General features: G+C 46.7%; 1 protein-coding gene across 1 annotated transcript in view; it reads left to right on the top strand.

Annotated features, from left to right (window-relative positions):
• LOC117054403 (putative cation exchanger C521.04c) overlaps positions 1-17,777 on the top strand; it is a 45,185-nt gene that overhangs the window by 19,956 nt on the left and 7,452 nt on the right. The window contains exons 8-15 of the mRNA XM_033163196.1: positions 1,029-1,214; positions 2,646-2,748; positions 4,505-4,646; positions 6,608-6,791; positions 8,878-8,977; positions 11,983-12,101; positions 14,126-14,163; positions 15,990-16,102. Coding sequence (XP_033019087.1) covers positions 1,029-1,214; positions 2,646-2,748; positions 4,505-4,646; positions 6,608-6,791; positions 8,878-8,977; positions 11,983-12,101; positions 14,126-14,163; positions 15,990-16,102 — 985 coding nt within the window. The remainder of the gene's footprint in view (positions 1-1,028; positions 1,215-2,645; positions 2,749-4,504; positions 4,647-6,607; positions 6,792-8,877; positions 8,978-11,982; positions 12,102-14,125; positions 14,164-15,989; positions 16,103-17,777) is intronic.

Raw genomic sequence — 17,777 nt, 5'->3', positions numbered from 1 at the left:
TTTCTTGTTTCCTCCTCTAAAAACGAGGTGCGGCCTATGGTCCGGTGCGCCCTATGGAGCGAAAAATACAGTAAGTTGACAGAATATGCACAGCTTGCAGACTTAATACAGTATATAGAATAAGAGAACAAGAAGAACATATGTTTAAAGAAGATTGGAAAAAGTTTGTCGAATATATGGGAGGAAATTGTTTAAAGTGGAGCCTCTGGATATGAATTTAATTCGTTCCGGGGGTCCGGGCGCACCCCGAAAAGTCCTTATCCAGCGGCACCGCTTTTGCACATGTGCGCAGCACGATAGAGCGTTTATGCGCATGTGCGAGGGGCGAAACCCGGAAAATACTTCCGGGTTTGCCACTTTCGCAACCCAAAGATTACATTACTCGAGAGTAACGTAACCCGAGGGTCTACTGTACATTTGAAAACGTTGGCAGCACTAAGATAAATTCAACAGAGTAAACAAGTTTGGATGGATGTAGTAATGGAATACTGAACGGTTTAATTTACCTAAAATATGCAGTTACAGGTGGGTAGCCTTGCTGGTCTGCCATAGTCGAAACAAAATAGAAAATTCTTTCCAGTAGCACCTTAGAGACCAACTGAGTTTGTTCTTGGTATGAGCTTTCGTGTGCATGCACACGAAAGCTCATACCAAGAACAAACTCAGTTGGTCTCTAAGGTGCTACTGGAAATAATTTTCTAAAATATGCAGGGATTTATGATACGTAGAATGAACCGTGGAAAGAGAAGAAGGGAAGTCATTGATATTTTAAGGATGTTTAGCTGAGTGCAGTCTTCTAAATTGTAAAACAGAAAATTTAATAGGATTATATTTTAAAAAATAAAACAGAGGTTGGGTGCCCATCTGCCAAGGAGTCTTTAGCTGTGGTTCCTGTCATTTGGGAGGGCTGGACCAGATGACACTTGGCGGTCCCTTCCACCTTCTACAGTTCTGTGGTTCCGCCCCTGTGTGTTTCTGATCTGCTCTCCTCCCTCACTGATCCACCCCATTCCCCATCTCTCCAACAGCGGCGCCCCAACACCTATGTCTGGCTTCTGTTGGGCTACCCGCTCCTCTCTCTCGCCCACGGGCTCATCTGCTTCATCTGCTGGCTCCTCGTCTTCATCATCCCCATCGCCAAGATGAACGGCCGCACCGTCACCAAGGTCCTCCTCCTCCCCCCGGAGCAGGTTCACGTCCAGCGGCTGCGGAAGGTAAAAGTTGACGGCCGGGCAGGGGCCGCCGGCGTTGCAGGGGGCAGGGGCCCTGTGGAGAAAGGCCTTGTGGCTTTTTAGCGTATAGTCAAGCAAGAGAAGGGACGCGGGTGGCGCTGTGGGTTAAACCACAGAGCCTAGGGCTTGCTGATCAGAAGGTCAGCGGTTCGAATCCCTGCAATGACGGGGTGAGCTCCCGTTGCTCGGTCCCAGCTCCTGCCAACCTAGCAGTTCGAAAGCACGTCAAAGTGCAAGTAGATAAATAGGTACTGCTCCGGTGGGAAGGTAAACGGCGTTTCCGTGCGCTGCTCTGGTTCGCCAGAAGCGGCTTAGTCATGCTGGCCACATGACCCAGAAGCTGTACGCCGGCTCCCTCGGCCAATAAACGAGATGAGCGCCGCAACCCCAGAGTCGGACATGACTGGACCTAATGGTCAGGGGTCTCTTTACAAGCAAGAGACGGCACGGGTAGAACTTCGGAGAATTATCCGTGGCATGGATAAACAAAAGATATTCCGTCACACGGTTATAATAATAATTTATAATAATTTATTATTTATACGCCGCCCATCTGGCCGGGTCTCCCCAGCCACTCTGGGCGGCCTCCAACAAATACCAAAATACAATACAGAGTCACAAATTAAAAACTTCCCTAAACAGTTCATTGTTAAACTGTGGAACTCCCTGCCACAGGAGGCAGGGATGGCCACCAGCTTGGATAGCTTTAAAAGAGGGTCAGGCAAATTCACAGAGGAGGAGAGGGCTATCGATCGCTCCCAGGCCAGGATGGCTCTGCTCTGCCTCCACAGTTGGAGGCAGCAATGCTTCTTGACTTGCAGGAAACCCCAGGAGGGAGAGTTGCCCTCCTGCTCAGATCCTGCTTGCAGGTTTCCCTTTGGAGCATTGGGTCAGCCCCTGCGAGAACAGGATGCTGGGCTGGATGGGCTATTGGCCTGATCCAGCTGGCTTTTCTGTTTGTGCGCGCTTATGTTGTAACATCCCAGGGCAAACACACGCAATTCCCACAGTCCCTACCCCTGAACTGAAGCTTTAGCACAGGGGCTGGCAAAGTTTTTGTGGCTTGGGCCGGCTCACGGTCCTGCAGACACCGCGCAAACGCTATTTCCAGCGCGGAGGAGGCGTGCGCAGCTTCCCGTTGGCTGCAGGAGCTTCCTGCAGCCAATGGGAAGCCAGCCAGCGTCGCGGAAGGTGGTCCCTGTTCCGCTCCATGCCAGTTTAGCGCGGCGCATGGGAGCCAACCAACCGAGCAGGCGGCGGGGATCCCCAAGCGGGCGGCAGGGGTCCATGGGCCGGTTAAACGACCCCATGGGCTGCTTGTGGCCCATGGGCCTTAGGTTGCCGACCCCAGTTTTAGCAGCATTGTGCATTGACTGGTGTCAACTGATGGTCTCTTGGCTCTGCCGTCTGCAGACAGAAGTTCCCCTCGACGCCGAAGTGGTCCTTTGCTGCTACCGGGCTGTGAATGCTTATTACTACAAGTACGCAGTGGATGGGATCAATGTATTTGCCGTCAGTATCCTTTCATTGTTGTTGCCTTGGGCTTTGCCCCCTTGGGAGCGGGGTTTGTGCGAGGGCTTTGGATCTGGGTCTTTCATCCAGATGTCTCTTGGCAGAGTGAGATCTCTTGAACGCAGCGACGCCTCTCCTTATTTTATAAACCTCGATTTCATTGCATTTTTGGGGGCGGTGGGGAAATTGAGCAGAGCAAATCGGTTAAGCAAAACAGATGGGTTTTCTGCGCGGAGTTGCTTCTGCAGGTGTAGCGAGGGCTGAGGAGCAAAACCTGGACAGAGCCACAACACAGCTACTTGACCGTCCTGAAAAACCTCCTTGCCCGACTGTTTTGAACTATAAAATAAAAAAATTCTTTCCAGTAGCACCTTAGAGACCAACTAAGTTTGTTCTGGTATGAGCTTTCGTGTGCATGCACACTTCTTCTTGAACTATCTTATATAAAATTTCTTGCTTAGGAAGCGGGGTTTCCTTTAATTTTACTGAAATTCCACTAGGAGACGATGGTTGTTCTACTAAATTTTGAGACTTAGCCTCTTGATGCTCATGCTTTGGCTTCGGCTCATATCTTGGGCTGTTATAGGATTAGTGGAGATCTTTATATTTGAGTTCTCCAGAAGTTTGAAAAGCTTTGTGAAATTCATTTTACTACTCCAAGAGAGTAACTTTGCCTTTCGTCCCATTTTAATATTCTTGGGCTTCTTCCTTTCAGGACAGAGCTAAAGACGAACCAGTGCTATAACCGGCTGTAGCCCACCTTTTAAAGTAGTGATATCTTCTTTTATCTAAAAATTTTAAAAGTTTAAAGTTTATATTTATAGTTCATATTTTAGCATGTATTTTGGATTTTTTTTATGGATATGTGCGTGCTGGTTGAGAACTGTAACAATAAATCTATCCTTAATAATAATAATAATAATAATAATAATTTTATTTATACCCCGCCCTTCCCAGCCAAAAACCGGGCTCAGGGCGGCTAACACTAATTAAAATCACAGCAAAAACATAAACACAATCAATTTAAAATAACAGATTAAAATACAAATTTAAAAATTCTATATTAAAACTGCAGTCTCATTTTCAAATAACCCACCAATAAAAGAATGAAGCATAAGTATCAAACAGAAACCAACCCAAAGACCAGGTGGAACAGCTCCGTCTTGCAGGCCCTGCGGAAAGATACCAAATCCTGCAAGGCCCTGGTCTCTTGTGACAGACCGTTCCACCAAGTCGGGGCCAATACTGAGAAGGCCCTGGCCCTAGTTGAGGCCAACCTAGCATCTTTGTTGCTCGGGACCTCCAAAAGATTATTATTTGAGGACCTTAAGGTCCTACACGGGACATACCAGGAGAGGCGGTCCCTTGCCCATCTTTAAACAAAGAGGTGGCGCACTCTGCAGATGCCTAGAGAACTCTTGACTTTGCACAGGCCTCCAGAAACGCCTTGGCTCAGATCCGAGCCCCAGGTGCAGCCCCGATGTTTTGAAGGTTTAATGTCCTCCCATAAGGACTAGAAACCTGTTTTGGTTAAAGCAGGAGCGTTGATACGGAGAGTGTCAAAACTCTGGCTCTGCTGTCTAATTCAACGCTTGCACACTGCAGCTCGGCCTCAGGCGGTTGTTGTATTCCTAGCACCTCCTTGGCTTCATCTGCCCAGAAGGAATAGCAGGCTGTTTCTCAGCGAAACCTCCTGCGCGGTTGAAGCCGCTCGAAAGAAAATACGCCTGTGTGTTTTTCCTTTCAATACCTCTCGTCAGATCTGCTCCCTTTGGTTATTGTGACTCTGGTTCTGGGCTATGCGGATAAGCACAACCATTATACCAGCTCTGTGGTTAAGTTCACCTTGGCGCTACTCTCCATCATGCCCCTGTCGTACTACATTGGCATGGCCATTGCCAGGTAAGAGGCTTTAAGAAAGAATTAACCAGGAGATCTAGAATCATGGAATCATAGAAGGTGTGACCGGAAAGTTCGGTGAATGGCCACAGAAATTGGACAGCGAGAAATATTTGAACATACATGCCTTTTTGTTGTTGTTTAGTCGTTCCGTCGTGTCCGACTCTTCGTGACCCCATGGACCACGCCTATCCTTCACTGCCTCTCGCAGTTTGGCCAAACTCATGTTGGTAGCTTCAAGAACACTGTCCAACCATCTCATCCTCTGTCGTCCCCTTCTCCTTGTGCCCTCCATCTTTCCCAACATCAGGGTCTTTTCCAGGGAGTCTTCTCTTCTCATGAGGTGGCCAAAGTCTTGGAGCCTCAGCTTCAGGATCTGTCCTTCCAGTGAGCCCTCAGGGCTGATTTCTTTAAGAATGGATATGTTTGATCTTCTTGCAGTCCATGGGACTCTCAAGAGTCTCCTCCAGCACCAGAATTCAAAAGCATCAATTCTTCGGCGATCAGCCTTCTTTATGGTCCAGCTCTCACTTCCATACATTACTACTGGGAAAACCATAGCTTTAACTATACGGACCTTTGTCGGCAAGGTGATGTCTTTGCTTTTTAAGATGCTGTCTAGGTTTGTCATTGCTTTTCTCCCAAGAAGCAGGCGTCTTCTAATTTTGTGACTGCTGTCACCATCTGCAGTGATCATGGAACCCAAGAAAGTGAAATCTCTCACTGCCTCCATTTCTTCCCCTTCTATTTGCCAGGAGGTGATGGGACCAGTGGCCATGATCTTAGTTTTTTTGATGTTGAGCTTCAGACCATATTTTGCGCTCTCCTCTTTCACCCTCATTAAAAGGTTCTTTAATTCCTCCTCACTTTCTGCCATCAAGGTTGTGTCATCAGCATATCTGAGGTTGTTGATATTTTTTCCAGCAATCTTAATTCCGGTTTGGGATTCATCCAGACCAGCCTTTCGCATGATGAATTCTGCATATAAGTTAAATAGGCAGGGAGACAATATACAGCCTTGTCGTATTCCTTTCCCAATTTTGAACCAATCAGTTGTTCCATATCCAGTTCTAACTGTAGCTTCTTGTCCTACATAGAGATTTCTCAGGAGACAAATGAGGTGATCCGGCACTCCCATTTCTTTAAGAACTTGCCATAGTTTGCTGTGGTCAACACAGTCAAATGCTTTTGCGTAGTCAATGAAACAGAAGTAAATGTTTTTCTGGAACTCTCTAGCTTTCTCCATAATCCAGCGCATGTTTGCAATTTGGTCTCTGGTTCCTCTGCCCCTTCGAAATCCAGCTTGCACTTCTGGGAGTTCTCGGTCCACATACATGCCTTACAGGCCTTCAAAGTAAGCCCCCCTCTGATACAACGGTTGGAAACTTCTGGAGAAGTCCTCTTTTCCTACTGCTTTCAGTTCCCTCGTTACAGCAGTTTGGACGTGTGAAATGTGGGGAAATCTGTGCCCTTTCAGTGTAGATTTCAGTTTTGGAAAAAGAAAGAAATCCAGTGGGGCCAGAGAATATGGAGAGTGGGACAGCTCCGTAACCTCAGTAACGATTTCACGCGGAATATGCAATTCTTCCGCCATCATTCGGACGGACAAACGTCGATCCCTCACCAATAACTCACAATCTCGTATCGACATTTGCCGCCGTTCCGCTCGCCGGCGGTCTGCCAGACTGAGGGTCGCCCTCGATGGTTTGCCGCCCTTCACGAAAACGCTTCAACCACTCGCACCCTGTCTTTCGAGTTACAGCTTCATCTCCGTACGCAATTGTGAGTTTCCAATGCCGATGGTGTGTTCGAATATTTCTCGCTGTCCGGTTTCTGTGACCGTTCGCCGAACTTTCCGTTCACACCTTGTAGAATGGCTTGAGTTGTGAGGGACCCCGAGGCCCTTCTGATGATGCTAAGGGCCGGAGACTTCACCTCATGGACCTTCTTCGTCTCTCCTGCAGCATCTCGGCCCAGAGCAACTTCGCGGTGGGGGCCGTGGTCAACGCCACGTTCGGCTCCATCACGGAGCTCACTTTCTACATCACGGCCCTCATCAAAGGCGCCCGAGAAAAGAACAAGTGCTACGAGGAAATCGTCAAGTCTGCCTTGACAGGGACCCTCCTGGGCTGCGTCCTCTTCATCCCGGTGAGTCTAGCCCCTGAGTGCCCATCCAGACACTTGAAATAAAAACTACCTGACTTTTAGAAAACATCTGAAGGCAGCCCCGTTTAGGGAAGTTTTTAACGTTTGATGATGATGATGATAATAATAATAATAATAATAATAATAATAATAATAATAATAATAATAATAATAATTGATAAATAAATATTTGTACCCCGCCCATCTGGCTGGATTTCCCCAGCCACTCTGGGCGGCTTCCAACAAAATATTAAAATACAATAATCCATCAAACATTAAAAGCTTCCCTAAACAGGGCTGCCTTCAGATGTCCTCTAAATGTCTGGTAGTTGTCTATCTCTTTGACATCTGGTGGGACAGCGTTCCACAGGGCGGGCGCCACCACCGAGAAGGCCCTCTGCCTGGTTCCCTGTAGCTTTGCTTCTCGCAGTGAGGGAACCGCCAGAAGGCCCTCGGCGCTGGATCTCTGTATTTATTGTGTTTTTACTATTCTGTTGGGAGCCGCCCAGAGCGGCTGGGGAAACCCAGCCAGATGGGCAGCGGGGAGTGGGGGGTGTTAATTAATTAATTATTTTCCCTCTTGGAATTTGTGGCTTCTCTGCCCCCCACCCCACCCCTGGCTTCCCCATCCCCTCGTATCTGTCGGGACTGTTTCTTCCGGCCTGAAATTCTGTGATTGAATTCTGTAAGCGGAACAGGGGAGATTTCGGCCGCTTTCGGGAAGGGATTGGTTTTCACTTTATCGGTTTCGTAACATTTACGCGCTGCTTTGATTTAATTAATTAATTGATGAATTTACTAGACTCCCCTTGCCACATTAACATGGGGAAGGCCGCGCTAGAATAAGGCTCCCCTTTTGTGCATGCCACATGGGAGTCCCCAGCCAGGTTCCACAATGGTCCTGTCCCCGACCCCGTGACACATTATTCCCCGACTGTATCGGATCTGCAAAACAACTGACAGACTTGCGGCAAAGTCGCTCAATGAAAAACCGGAGGGTAGTTGCTCTGCCATTTCGCGTTGCTTCTGCTGCGCTACTGCAATGTGCTCTACACGGGGCTTCCCTTGCGCTTGATCCAGAGGCTGCATAGAGGGGGGTCAAACTGGGCCTGGACCGAAGGCCAGACAGAACAGCTCCGTCTTGCAGGCCCTGTGGAAGGATGGCGAGTCCCGCAGGGCCCTGGTCTCCTGCGATAGAGCGTTCCACCAGGCTGGGGCCAAAGCCGAAAAGGCCTTGGCCCTGGTTGAAGCCAGTCTCACCTCCTTGAGGCCCGGGACCTCCAAGATATTATTATTTGCGGGCCGTAAGGTCCTCCGCGGGGCATACCAGGATGTCTTAAAACATTCTTTTCATTTCATTGTATATCATTCCCCAATAACTTAGTTATTTTTGCAATCCCACCACATATGATAGAACATGCCCTCCTTCTCTTTGCATTTCCAACACTTACTGGAGCTTGTCCTATACATTTCTGCCATTTTTACAGGAGTAATTGTTAGAGATTTCAGAGTTGCCTACGTGCAGAAATTCAGCTGTCTATCTCCAAGCAATTAGTAGTTGGCAGAAAGCCCAGATCTGCTCTCTCTCAGACCCTTAGCAACGACCTGTGATTGGTCAATGAGTTCCTAAAGACTGAGCTCTGTGTGAGAGTTCTGTGGTTAGTGTGTGGTGCAGGTGTTGGTGTGGAGAAAGTGGTCAGTATAGAGAGAGAGAGACAGAGAGGAAAAGATTTTATGTTTTGTTTCTTTTATTTTGTAAAATCTGTAAATAGTAACTTATGGATGCTTGTTGCTTCAATAAATACTGTATATAGTTATCCAGTGAGTTGCTGAGTTCCTGCGTTGTGCTGTCCAGTCAATTACACAACAGCCAGAAGCTTCCAGAAAAGTCTGCGTCTAACTCTGCGGTGTCCAGGAATACATTATACTCCTGACACTAAATATTAAGAGTAACGGACCACCTATCGGGGGTGGGCAGTTTGGAGAATGCTGAGCTAGGCCTCCCCGCTTGCCCGCTGCCTCTTCCAAAGACAGGCTGGCGAACGCAGGGGTGAAGCCACTATACTTTTCTCTCTCTTTCTCCTTCAAGGGGCTGTGCATGGTGATTGGGGGCATTCGGCACCAAGAGCAGAGATTCAACAGCAGGTCAGCCGGGGTCAGCTCTGCCCTCCTCTTCCTCTCTGTAGGAGGTAAGTTGCGGACCCAACTTCCAATCATTTATTGCGTTTTGACTAAAAGACCCTGCAAAATTCAATTACAGATCCAGCAGGCCAGTTAAAACCCGATAAAAGAAAACCAGAGATACACACCCGTTTCCAATAAGTCAAATTAATGAATCGCCTGCAAAGTCTGCGGCGTTGTCTTTTATATAGCTAGCAGGAATACTTTTAGCAAATGGGGCCGTTTTGTATGCGACAAGCAGGTCGCAGTCAGGTAATAGCCAACGTATTTTCACTTCAGGGTTCTGCCGGCATCTGTTCCAAAAAATCTCTTTCTGGGGTTTTGATAGAGCTGACAATGGAGTGTATAACGGGGGAGATCTTGTACCTCACCTACAAATGCAAAGTCTTAAATGCCTTGGAACATTTGTGTATCTTGCATCTAAGACTGATGTAGGCATTGCTTGAAAACGGAGAACAGTTCTCAGGGAGGCAAAGGGCAGTGGCTGCAAATTTTGTGGTAAAGGTAAAGGGATCCCTGACCGTTAAGTGTTGGGATAACCAGTTGTTGGAGTAACTTGCTCCAGCTGGTTATGAAGGTCTTGAAGGTCGTGAGGTTTTTTTTTGGAGGAATTGAAGAGGGCTGAAGAAGATAGCGATAGGCAGCAAGAAAGGCGCAAAAGGCGGCCGAAGAAGCAGAAGGAGGCCAAAATAAAGCAGACTGCAGTCAGAACTTGTAGCGCACTCACTGATCACGAGTGAGCTCTCCGTCGCCTCAAACTGAGGCAGGGGCTATTTATTGAGAAATCATACAGCGTCATCAACTCAACACCAGCCAGTTACAACTCAGCATCAACAAGCTCTTCCGGGCGGGAAACACCCTTAACAGCCGTTAACTAGAGGCTTCCTGGCGCGCTTTTGGAGGAGCGGAGGGATCCCGACTCCAATTCTGGCCGGATCTTCTTTTTCCTTCTGCACGGCAGCACGGAAGGATCAGCGCAGCGGCTGTCGCGCGGGAGACGCTAGAGCGTATTCCCACAGTTAAGTCCAGTTGCGGACGACTCTGGGGTTGCGGTGCTCATCTCGCTTTATTGGCCGAGGGAGCCGGCGTTTGTCCGCAGACAGCTTCCGGGTCATGCGGCCAGCATGACAAAGCTGCTTCTGGCGAACCAGAGCAGCGCACAGAAACGCCGTTTACCTTCCCGCCGGAGCGGTACCTATTTACAGGTGAAACTCGAAAAATTTGAATATCGTGGAAAAGTCCATTTATGTAAGCAATTGTCTTCATTAGCTACTGGAGTTTAATATATGTGATAGACTCATGACATGCAAAGCGAGATATGTCAAGCCTTTCTTTGTTATAATTGTGATGATTTTGGCATGCAGCTGATGAAAACCCCAAAGTTGAAATTGTAAATTTGGGGTTCTCATCAGCTGTACGCCATAATCATCACAATTATTACAAATAAAGGCTTGACATATCTCACTTTGCATGTCATGAGTCTATCTCATATACGGTATTAGTTTCACCTTTTAAGTTGAATTACTGAAAGAAATGAACCTTCCCACGATATTCTAATTTTTCGAGTTTCACCTGTATCTACTTGCACTTTGCCGTGCTTTCGAACTGCTATGGCTAGATTTCAGCAAATAGTGCCAATGGGAGGATTTTGAGATATAGATTAGAGATAAATCATCCTCGTTATCCTGTTTATAAATCCAACCCCTGAGCGGCCTTTTAACACCAGGGAATACAAAAATATCTGTTGTCGGGTTTCTGGAGGCTAGCAGGTCTAACTTGGCCCAACCCAAGCTTATTCCTTTGTTCCTCCAGGCAGGCTCTAGGCAAGTGGTCCTCTGGCCTCTCCAGGAGGGGAAAGCAGCCGGAATTGCCTTAACCCTCCACGATAAGCCTGAACATCCATATTAAAATATGCTATAAATGATCCTGTTAAAACAACACAGTACAGTGATACCTTGGTTCTCAAACAACTTGGAACCCAAACACCACAAACCCGGAAGTACCATATTATTCAGTCTATATGATGCCCCTTATTTGGGGGGACTCGGATTTAAGAAAATGGGGGAAGATCTATCCATGTATAAGACGCCCCCAAATTTTGGACATTATTTTTTAAGGGAAAAAAACCTAATCTTATACACGGAAAAATACGCTAACTGTTCCGGTTTGCAAACTCTTTTCAGAAGCCAAACGTGCTCTGTTTTGAGTGATGCTTTTGATTTGAGTGCCACACTTCCGTTTTGAGTGTTATGCTGAGGTCTGTCTGTTTTTGTTATTTATTTCGCGTTTGTGTTTTTGCGGCTCTCTTTGTTTTGTTTTTTGTGACTGTGCGGAACCCAGTTCAGCTCCTGATGGATTGACTGTGTGACTGCAGCACATCGCTTATTGCTTTCCTTTTATGGATCAGTGGTCTCGTTGGATAGTAAAGTCCATGTTAAATTGCTGTTTTAGGGGTTGTTGTTTTTTTAAAAACTCTGGAACGGATTTATCCGTTTTGCATTACTTTGTATGGGAAAGCGCGCCTCAGTTTTTGGAACGCTTTGGTTCCGGAACAGACTTCCCGAACGGATTAAGTTTGAGAACCAAGGTACCACTGAGAGCCAGTGTGGTGTAGTGGTTAAGAGCGGTGGACTCGTAATCTGGTGAACCGGGTTCGCTTCCCCGCTCCTCCACATGCAGCTGCTGGGTGACCTTGGGCTAGTCACACTTCTCTGAAGTCTCTCAGCCCCACTCGCCTCACAGAGTGTTTGTTGTGGGGAAGGAAGGGAAAGGAGAATGTTAGCTGCTTTGAGACTCCTTCGGGTAGTGATAAAGCGGGATATCAAATTCAAACTCTTCTTCTTCTTCTTCCTCTTCTTCTTCTTCTTCTTCTTCTTCTTCTTCTTCTTCTTCTTCTTCTTCTACCACTGTAATGAAAATGGGAAACTCGGGTCAAGGGAAAGATGTGGGCTGGACGGATCCTGGGAGGCGATGGGGGCTGATCTCCTCTCGCTCTCCTTTCCCCCCCCCCCAGGTGTGTTCGCTCCAACCCTCTTCTCCAAAGTCTACGGGAGGCTGGTCTGCGGGGAATGCCAGAATGTCACCCAAGAGCCACCGGGGCACTACGTCTGCCAGAGCTGCTACTTCGACTTGGTAAGCAGCCGCTTCTGGGCCCCACACAGGGTTGGGATTTCACCAACCAGTCCCAGCCATGTTGGCTATGAAGTAGGCACAACCTCTTTGCTCCACTGCAGTGGAACTCAGGGGCAAAAACCAGCCCAGATGTATTCTGAGTTGCTGGTCTCTTCAGACACAGCAGGGGATTTTGGCTTCTTAGGGTTCCGAGTTGTTGATGATTAAACTTCTATACCGCTTAAAGCCAAAATAACTCGCTGAGCTGTTTACAAGGTATAAAAATAGTTGCTTTTACAGTGGTACCTCGGGCTAAGAACTTAATTCATTCTGGAGGTCCGTACTTAACCTGAAACTGTTCTTAACCTGAAGCACGACTTTAGCTAATGGGACCTCTCACTGCCGCCGCACAATTTCTGTTCTCATCCTGAAGCAAAGTTCTTAACTATTTCTGGGTTAGCGGAGTCTGTAACCTGAAGCGTCTGTAACCTGAAGCATCTGTAACCCGAGGTACCACTGTATTATCAATTGACATTTCTGTATCGCCCTTCATCAAGAGACCTCAGGGCAGTTTACAGCTTAAATCGCAAAACAGATAATATAACAGCAAAAAGGGGGCAGGGGAAAAAAATGCGCAGGGGTTATAATGTAAATACCCCAATTAAATTATTATTTATTCCTTAAAATTATTAGTTGCTTTTTTTCTTTTTGCAACGGCAACTCAAAGCAGCTTCGCAACTTACAATGGAAGAACAACATATATTAAAACAACCCATCCGCTCTGAAAGGTCGCAGATGGTTCAGTCAGCCTTGTTAAAGAGGATGTTTTCTGCCTAGCGCCTAAAGATATGTAAATGAAGGTGCCAGGCAAGCATTCCACAAACGGGGGGCCGGTGCAGAAAAGGCCCCGTCCTCGTTTTGCCACCATCTAGACGTCCGTCCCACGAAGATGATCTCAGGGTCTGGTTCGGTTCATATGGAGAGAGGCAGTCCTCATGGTGCTGCAGTCCTCAAACTTTATAGGTCAAACCCAGCTCTTTGAATTGGGCCCAGAAACTAATTGGCAGCCTGTTGAGCAGTTGAGCCAGGATTGGTATTATGCGCTAAAGACAGTCTTGCCTTGGTGAGCAAACTGGCTGCCGAATTCTGCACCAGCTAAAGTTTCCGAACTATCTATATTGGCTCCCAGTACATATCCGAGCACAAATCAAAGCCCTAAACAGCCTCGGTCCAGTATATCTGAAGGAGCGTCTCCACCCCCATCATTCAGCCCGGATACTGAGGTCCAGCTCCGAGGGCCTTCTGGCGGTTCCCTCACTGCGAGAAGCCAGGTTACAGGGAACCAGGCAGAGGGCCTTCTCGGTGGTGGCGCCCACCCTGTCAGATGTCAAGGAAATAAACAAATATTTTACGTTCAGAAGACATCTGAAGGCAGCCCCAGGAAGTTTTTAATGTTTGATGTTTTAATGTATTTTTAATTTCTTGTTGGAAGCTGCCCAGAGTGGCTGGGGAAACCCAGCCAGATGGGCAGGATATAAGTAATAAATTATTATTTTAATCAATCAATCAATCAATCAATTAATTAAGGCAGCCTCATGTAGACTACCTATACAGGTGAAACTCGAAAAATTAGAATATCATGGAAAAGTCCATTTATGTAAGCAATTTTTTCATTAGCTACTGGAGTTTAATATATGAGATACTCATGACATGCAAAGCAAGATATGTCAAGCTGTTGTTTGTTATAATTGTGATGATTATGGCGTACAGCTGATGAGAACCCCAAAGTTGAAATTGTTAATTTGGGGTTCTCATCAGCTGTACGCCATAATCATCACAATTATAACAAACATAGGCTTGACATATCTCGCTTTGTATGTCATGAGTCTATCTCATATATTAGTTTCACCTTTCAAGTTGAATTACTGAAAGAAATGAACCTTTCCACGATATTCTAATTTTTCGAGTTTCACCTGTATAACAATGTTTGCAAACGGACAACTTCTGGCCCTACAGGGTCTGATAATTCCATTATCTCTTGGCAGATGGAAAACAATGGGACCCTTTACTACAGCCATGTTGAGTGAGTACCTCATCATTCGTCCTTTTTATTTGGCTGTGCTGTAACTGCTTCTGGTCATGAGAAGCCTCGCTGGCCGGAGCTGTTGCGAGCCACAAAATCTCATTCCGTCATGTGGAGAGGCGCATAACACGCTCTCTGTCTTCCTCATCCTTGACTGTGGCAGATCGATTTTTCGTAACGCAGCCCCTTGCATGAGTCGTTCATCATCTGATCTGATCACCAGTTCCCTGGTAGCTTCTAAAAATAAAATAAAATAAAATAAACCTCTGCAGGAGGCTTTGGGAAGCGACTCAAAGAAGCTTCTCAAAGAAACCTGTTTATTGAGCGTTTATCCTGATTCGCTTGCACAAAGCTCATGGGGAGGTTAGATGGTAGCTGGTCTTTAATGAGCTTTTGCTCTGATTTGAGTGATGATGAGCATTCATTCGCATTTGGTTTTTCGATGTACTTCCTCATAATATTCCTAACAAGTCTGCTTCTTTCCTTTCATTATTTTTTCAATAGCACAGCAGAGCCCTCTGTTCCATGTTAATTTTTATTGATATGAAGAATTTCAAAACCATTTGGCAGAGAATGTCACGGCCATTTGCTACAGAACAGGCACAGGCAACCTTGGCCCTCCAGCTGTTTTGGGACTACAATTCCCATCATCCCTGTCCACTGGTCCTGTTAGCTAGGGATCATGGGAGCTGTAGTCCAAAAACATCTGGAGGGCCGAGTTTGGGGATGCCTGCTATAGAAGCATTGAAGTCAAATGCATAAAATCACGAAATACAGAAAGACCCAAAACTGAACCAAATGAATTCCCTGTAGACACTTGAAAGGCTTTAAAACTGAGCAAACTTAAATTTCCCGGTGCGCAGCTGGATTCCTCCCACAAAATACTGACCGCCTAGAACAGGGTTCCCCAAAATAAGGCCCGGGGGCTGAATGCGGCACAATCGCCTTCTGAATCCGGCCCATGGACAGTCCATGAATCAGCGTGTTTTTACATGAGTAGAATGTGTCCTTTTATTTAAAATGCTTCTCTGGGTTATTTGTGGGGCCTGCCTGGTGTTTTTACATGAGCAGAATGTGTCCTTTTATTTAAAATGCTTCTCTGGGTTATTTGTGGGGCCTGCCTGGTGTTTTGACATGAGTAGAATGGGTGCTTTTATTTAAAATGCATCTCTGGGTTATTTGTGGGGCCTGCCTGGTGTTTTTACATGAGTAGAATGTGTCCTTTTACTTAAAATGCATCTCTGGGTTATTTGTGGGGCCTGCCTGGTGTTTTTACGTAAGTAGAATGTGTCCTTTTATTTAAAATGCACCTCTGGCTTATTTGTGGGGCCTGCCTGGTGTTTTTACATGAGTAGAATGTGTCCTTTTATTTAAATGCATCTCTGGGTTATTTGTGGGGCATAGGAATTCATTCATATATTTTTTCCAAAATATAGTCCGGCCCCCAACAAGGTCTGAGGGACAGTGGACCGGCCCCCTGCTGAAAATTTTTTGCTGACCCCTGGCCTAGAACCATAGAACTGTAAGGGACCCCCAAGGGTCCTCTAGTCCAGCCCCTTGATATGCAGGAATCTCAACATGCGGACCCCCACCCCATATCAAACCAAACCCGGACCCTGCTAAGCTCTGCAAATGTCCTAGCGGTTTCATTGCTGCACCAACCAGGAGGATAGAAGCAGCTGGTCTGTCTTAACTTGGTATATATCTGCTTCTCTCCGCTCATCTGTGCCTCTTAAGGTTTGATCCTGGGGCTGTCCTGCCAGGTGGGCTAGGGGTAAAGGGTAGGAACCCCCCCCCTGCATATTTTAACCTTTTGTGTGCTGCAGGCCCCTGGTGTATACGGTGTCCCTGTTGCTCCCAGCGGCCTACATTATCGGCCTGCTCTTCACCCTGAAGACTCACTCGCACATCTACGACATCCACGTCAGCGACTGCCACAGTAAGTAGCTTCCTGGGCTTTGCTCTTGGCGGGTGGTGAATAATAATAATAATAATAATTTATTATTTATACCCCGCCCATCTGGCTGGGTTTCCCCAGCCACTCTGGGCAGCTTCCAGCAAGATATTGAAATACAATAATTCATCAAATATTAAAAGCGTCCCTAAACAGGGCTGCCTTCAGATGTCTTCTAAAAATCAGATAGTTGTTTATCTCCTTTGACATCTGATGGGAGGGCGTTCCACAGGGAGGGAGCCACTACCGAGAAGGCCCTCTGCCTGGTTCCCTGTAACTTGGCTTCTCACAGGGAGGGAACCACCAGAAGGACCTCAGCACTGGACCTCAGTGTCCGGGCTGAATGATGGGAGTGGAGACGCTCCTTCAGATATATTGGGCTGAGGCCGTTTAGGGCTTTCAAGGTCAGCACCAACACTTTGAATTGTGCTTGGAAAAGAGCCAGTGTAGGTCTTTCAGGACCGCTGTTATATGGTCTGGCCTGTCACCAGTCTAGCTGCCGCATTCTGGATTAGTTGTAGTTTCCGGGTCACCTTCAAAGGTAGCCCCACGGAGACTGCATTGCAGTAGGAAGTGGGCCTCTCTTAATGCCTCGATGCAGGTCGTGCGCCACCGCATCGAAGTCCCAGAGCTCTGTACGCAATTCTTCACTGGGCAGAGTTAATCTGCGGAACTCGCTGCAGCAGGAAGCAGGGATGGCCGCCGTCTTGGAAAAGATCAGACAAAACCATGGCAAAAAGCTTTCCTTAGGTGGCCCTTTAGAAGTGGGTCGGATGCCAGGCAAGCCGTACTTCTTCCAGGCCTTTGGCCAATTAAACAATCTATAGGCTATTTAACTGAATTGGGTGGTGTATTGTTTTTGCTTGTTACTATGGGGTGTGTGTGTGTATGTATGGTAAAAGTAAAGGTTAATAGGGACATGTGTGGTGCTGAGTCTTGGATTTGCCGATCGGAAGGTCGGCGGTTCGAATCCCCGCGACGGGGTGAGCTCCTGTTGCTCGGTCCCAGCTCCTGCCCACCTAGCAGTTCGAAAGCATGTCAAAGTGCAAGTAGATAAATAGGTACCGCTCCGGCGGGAAGGTAAACGGTGTTTCTGTGCGCTGCTCTGGTTTGCCAGAAGCGGCTTAGTCATGCTGGCCACAAGACCCGGAAACTGTCTGTGGACAAACGCCGGCTCCCTTGGCCTGAAAGCGAGAGTTTAAGGTTGAATTCTGGACGCCATGGAGATGTAAAAGATTCATCATCAGGAGGAAATGATTAATAATAGGACCCACAAAGGGGAGGAGAGTCCTTGGAATCTTGTTCTTATGATTTATGTTGAGAAACCAAATAAATAAATAAACACAAATAAAATAATTACAGGTTACAGGTAGGTAGCCGTGTTGTTCTGCCATAGTCAAAACAAAAATAATAATAACAATAATAAATTCCTTCCAGTAGCACCTTAGAGACCAAATAAATTTGTTCTTGGTATGAGCTTTCGTGTGTATCTGAAGAAGTGAGCATGCACATGAAAGCTCATACAAATAACAAACTTAGTTGGTCTCTAAGGTGCAACTGGAAGGAATGTTTTATTTTTATTTTGTTTTGAAAATAATTATAGTTACCTGCAAAAATAAAAAGAAATTTAATAAATAACAAGAATGGTAACATTGCTGGC

This window comes from Lacerta agilis, chromosome 10, assembly GCF_009819535.1.
Source record: "Lacerta agilis isolate rLacAgi1 chromosome 10, rLacAgi1.pri, whole genome shotgun sequence".
Classification (NCBI taxonomy): domain Eukaryota; kingdom Metazoa; phylum Chordata; class Lepidosauria; order Squamata; family Lacertidae; genus Lacerta; species Lacerta agilis.
Note: the sequence above shows the minus strand (reverse complement) of the source record. Positions and strands in the feature narration are given on the sequence as shown.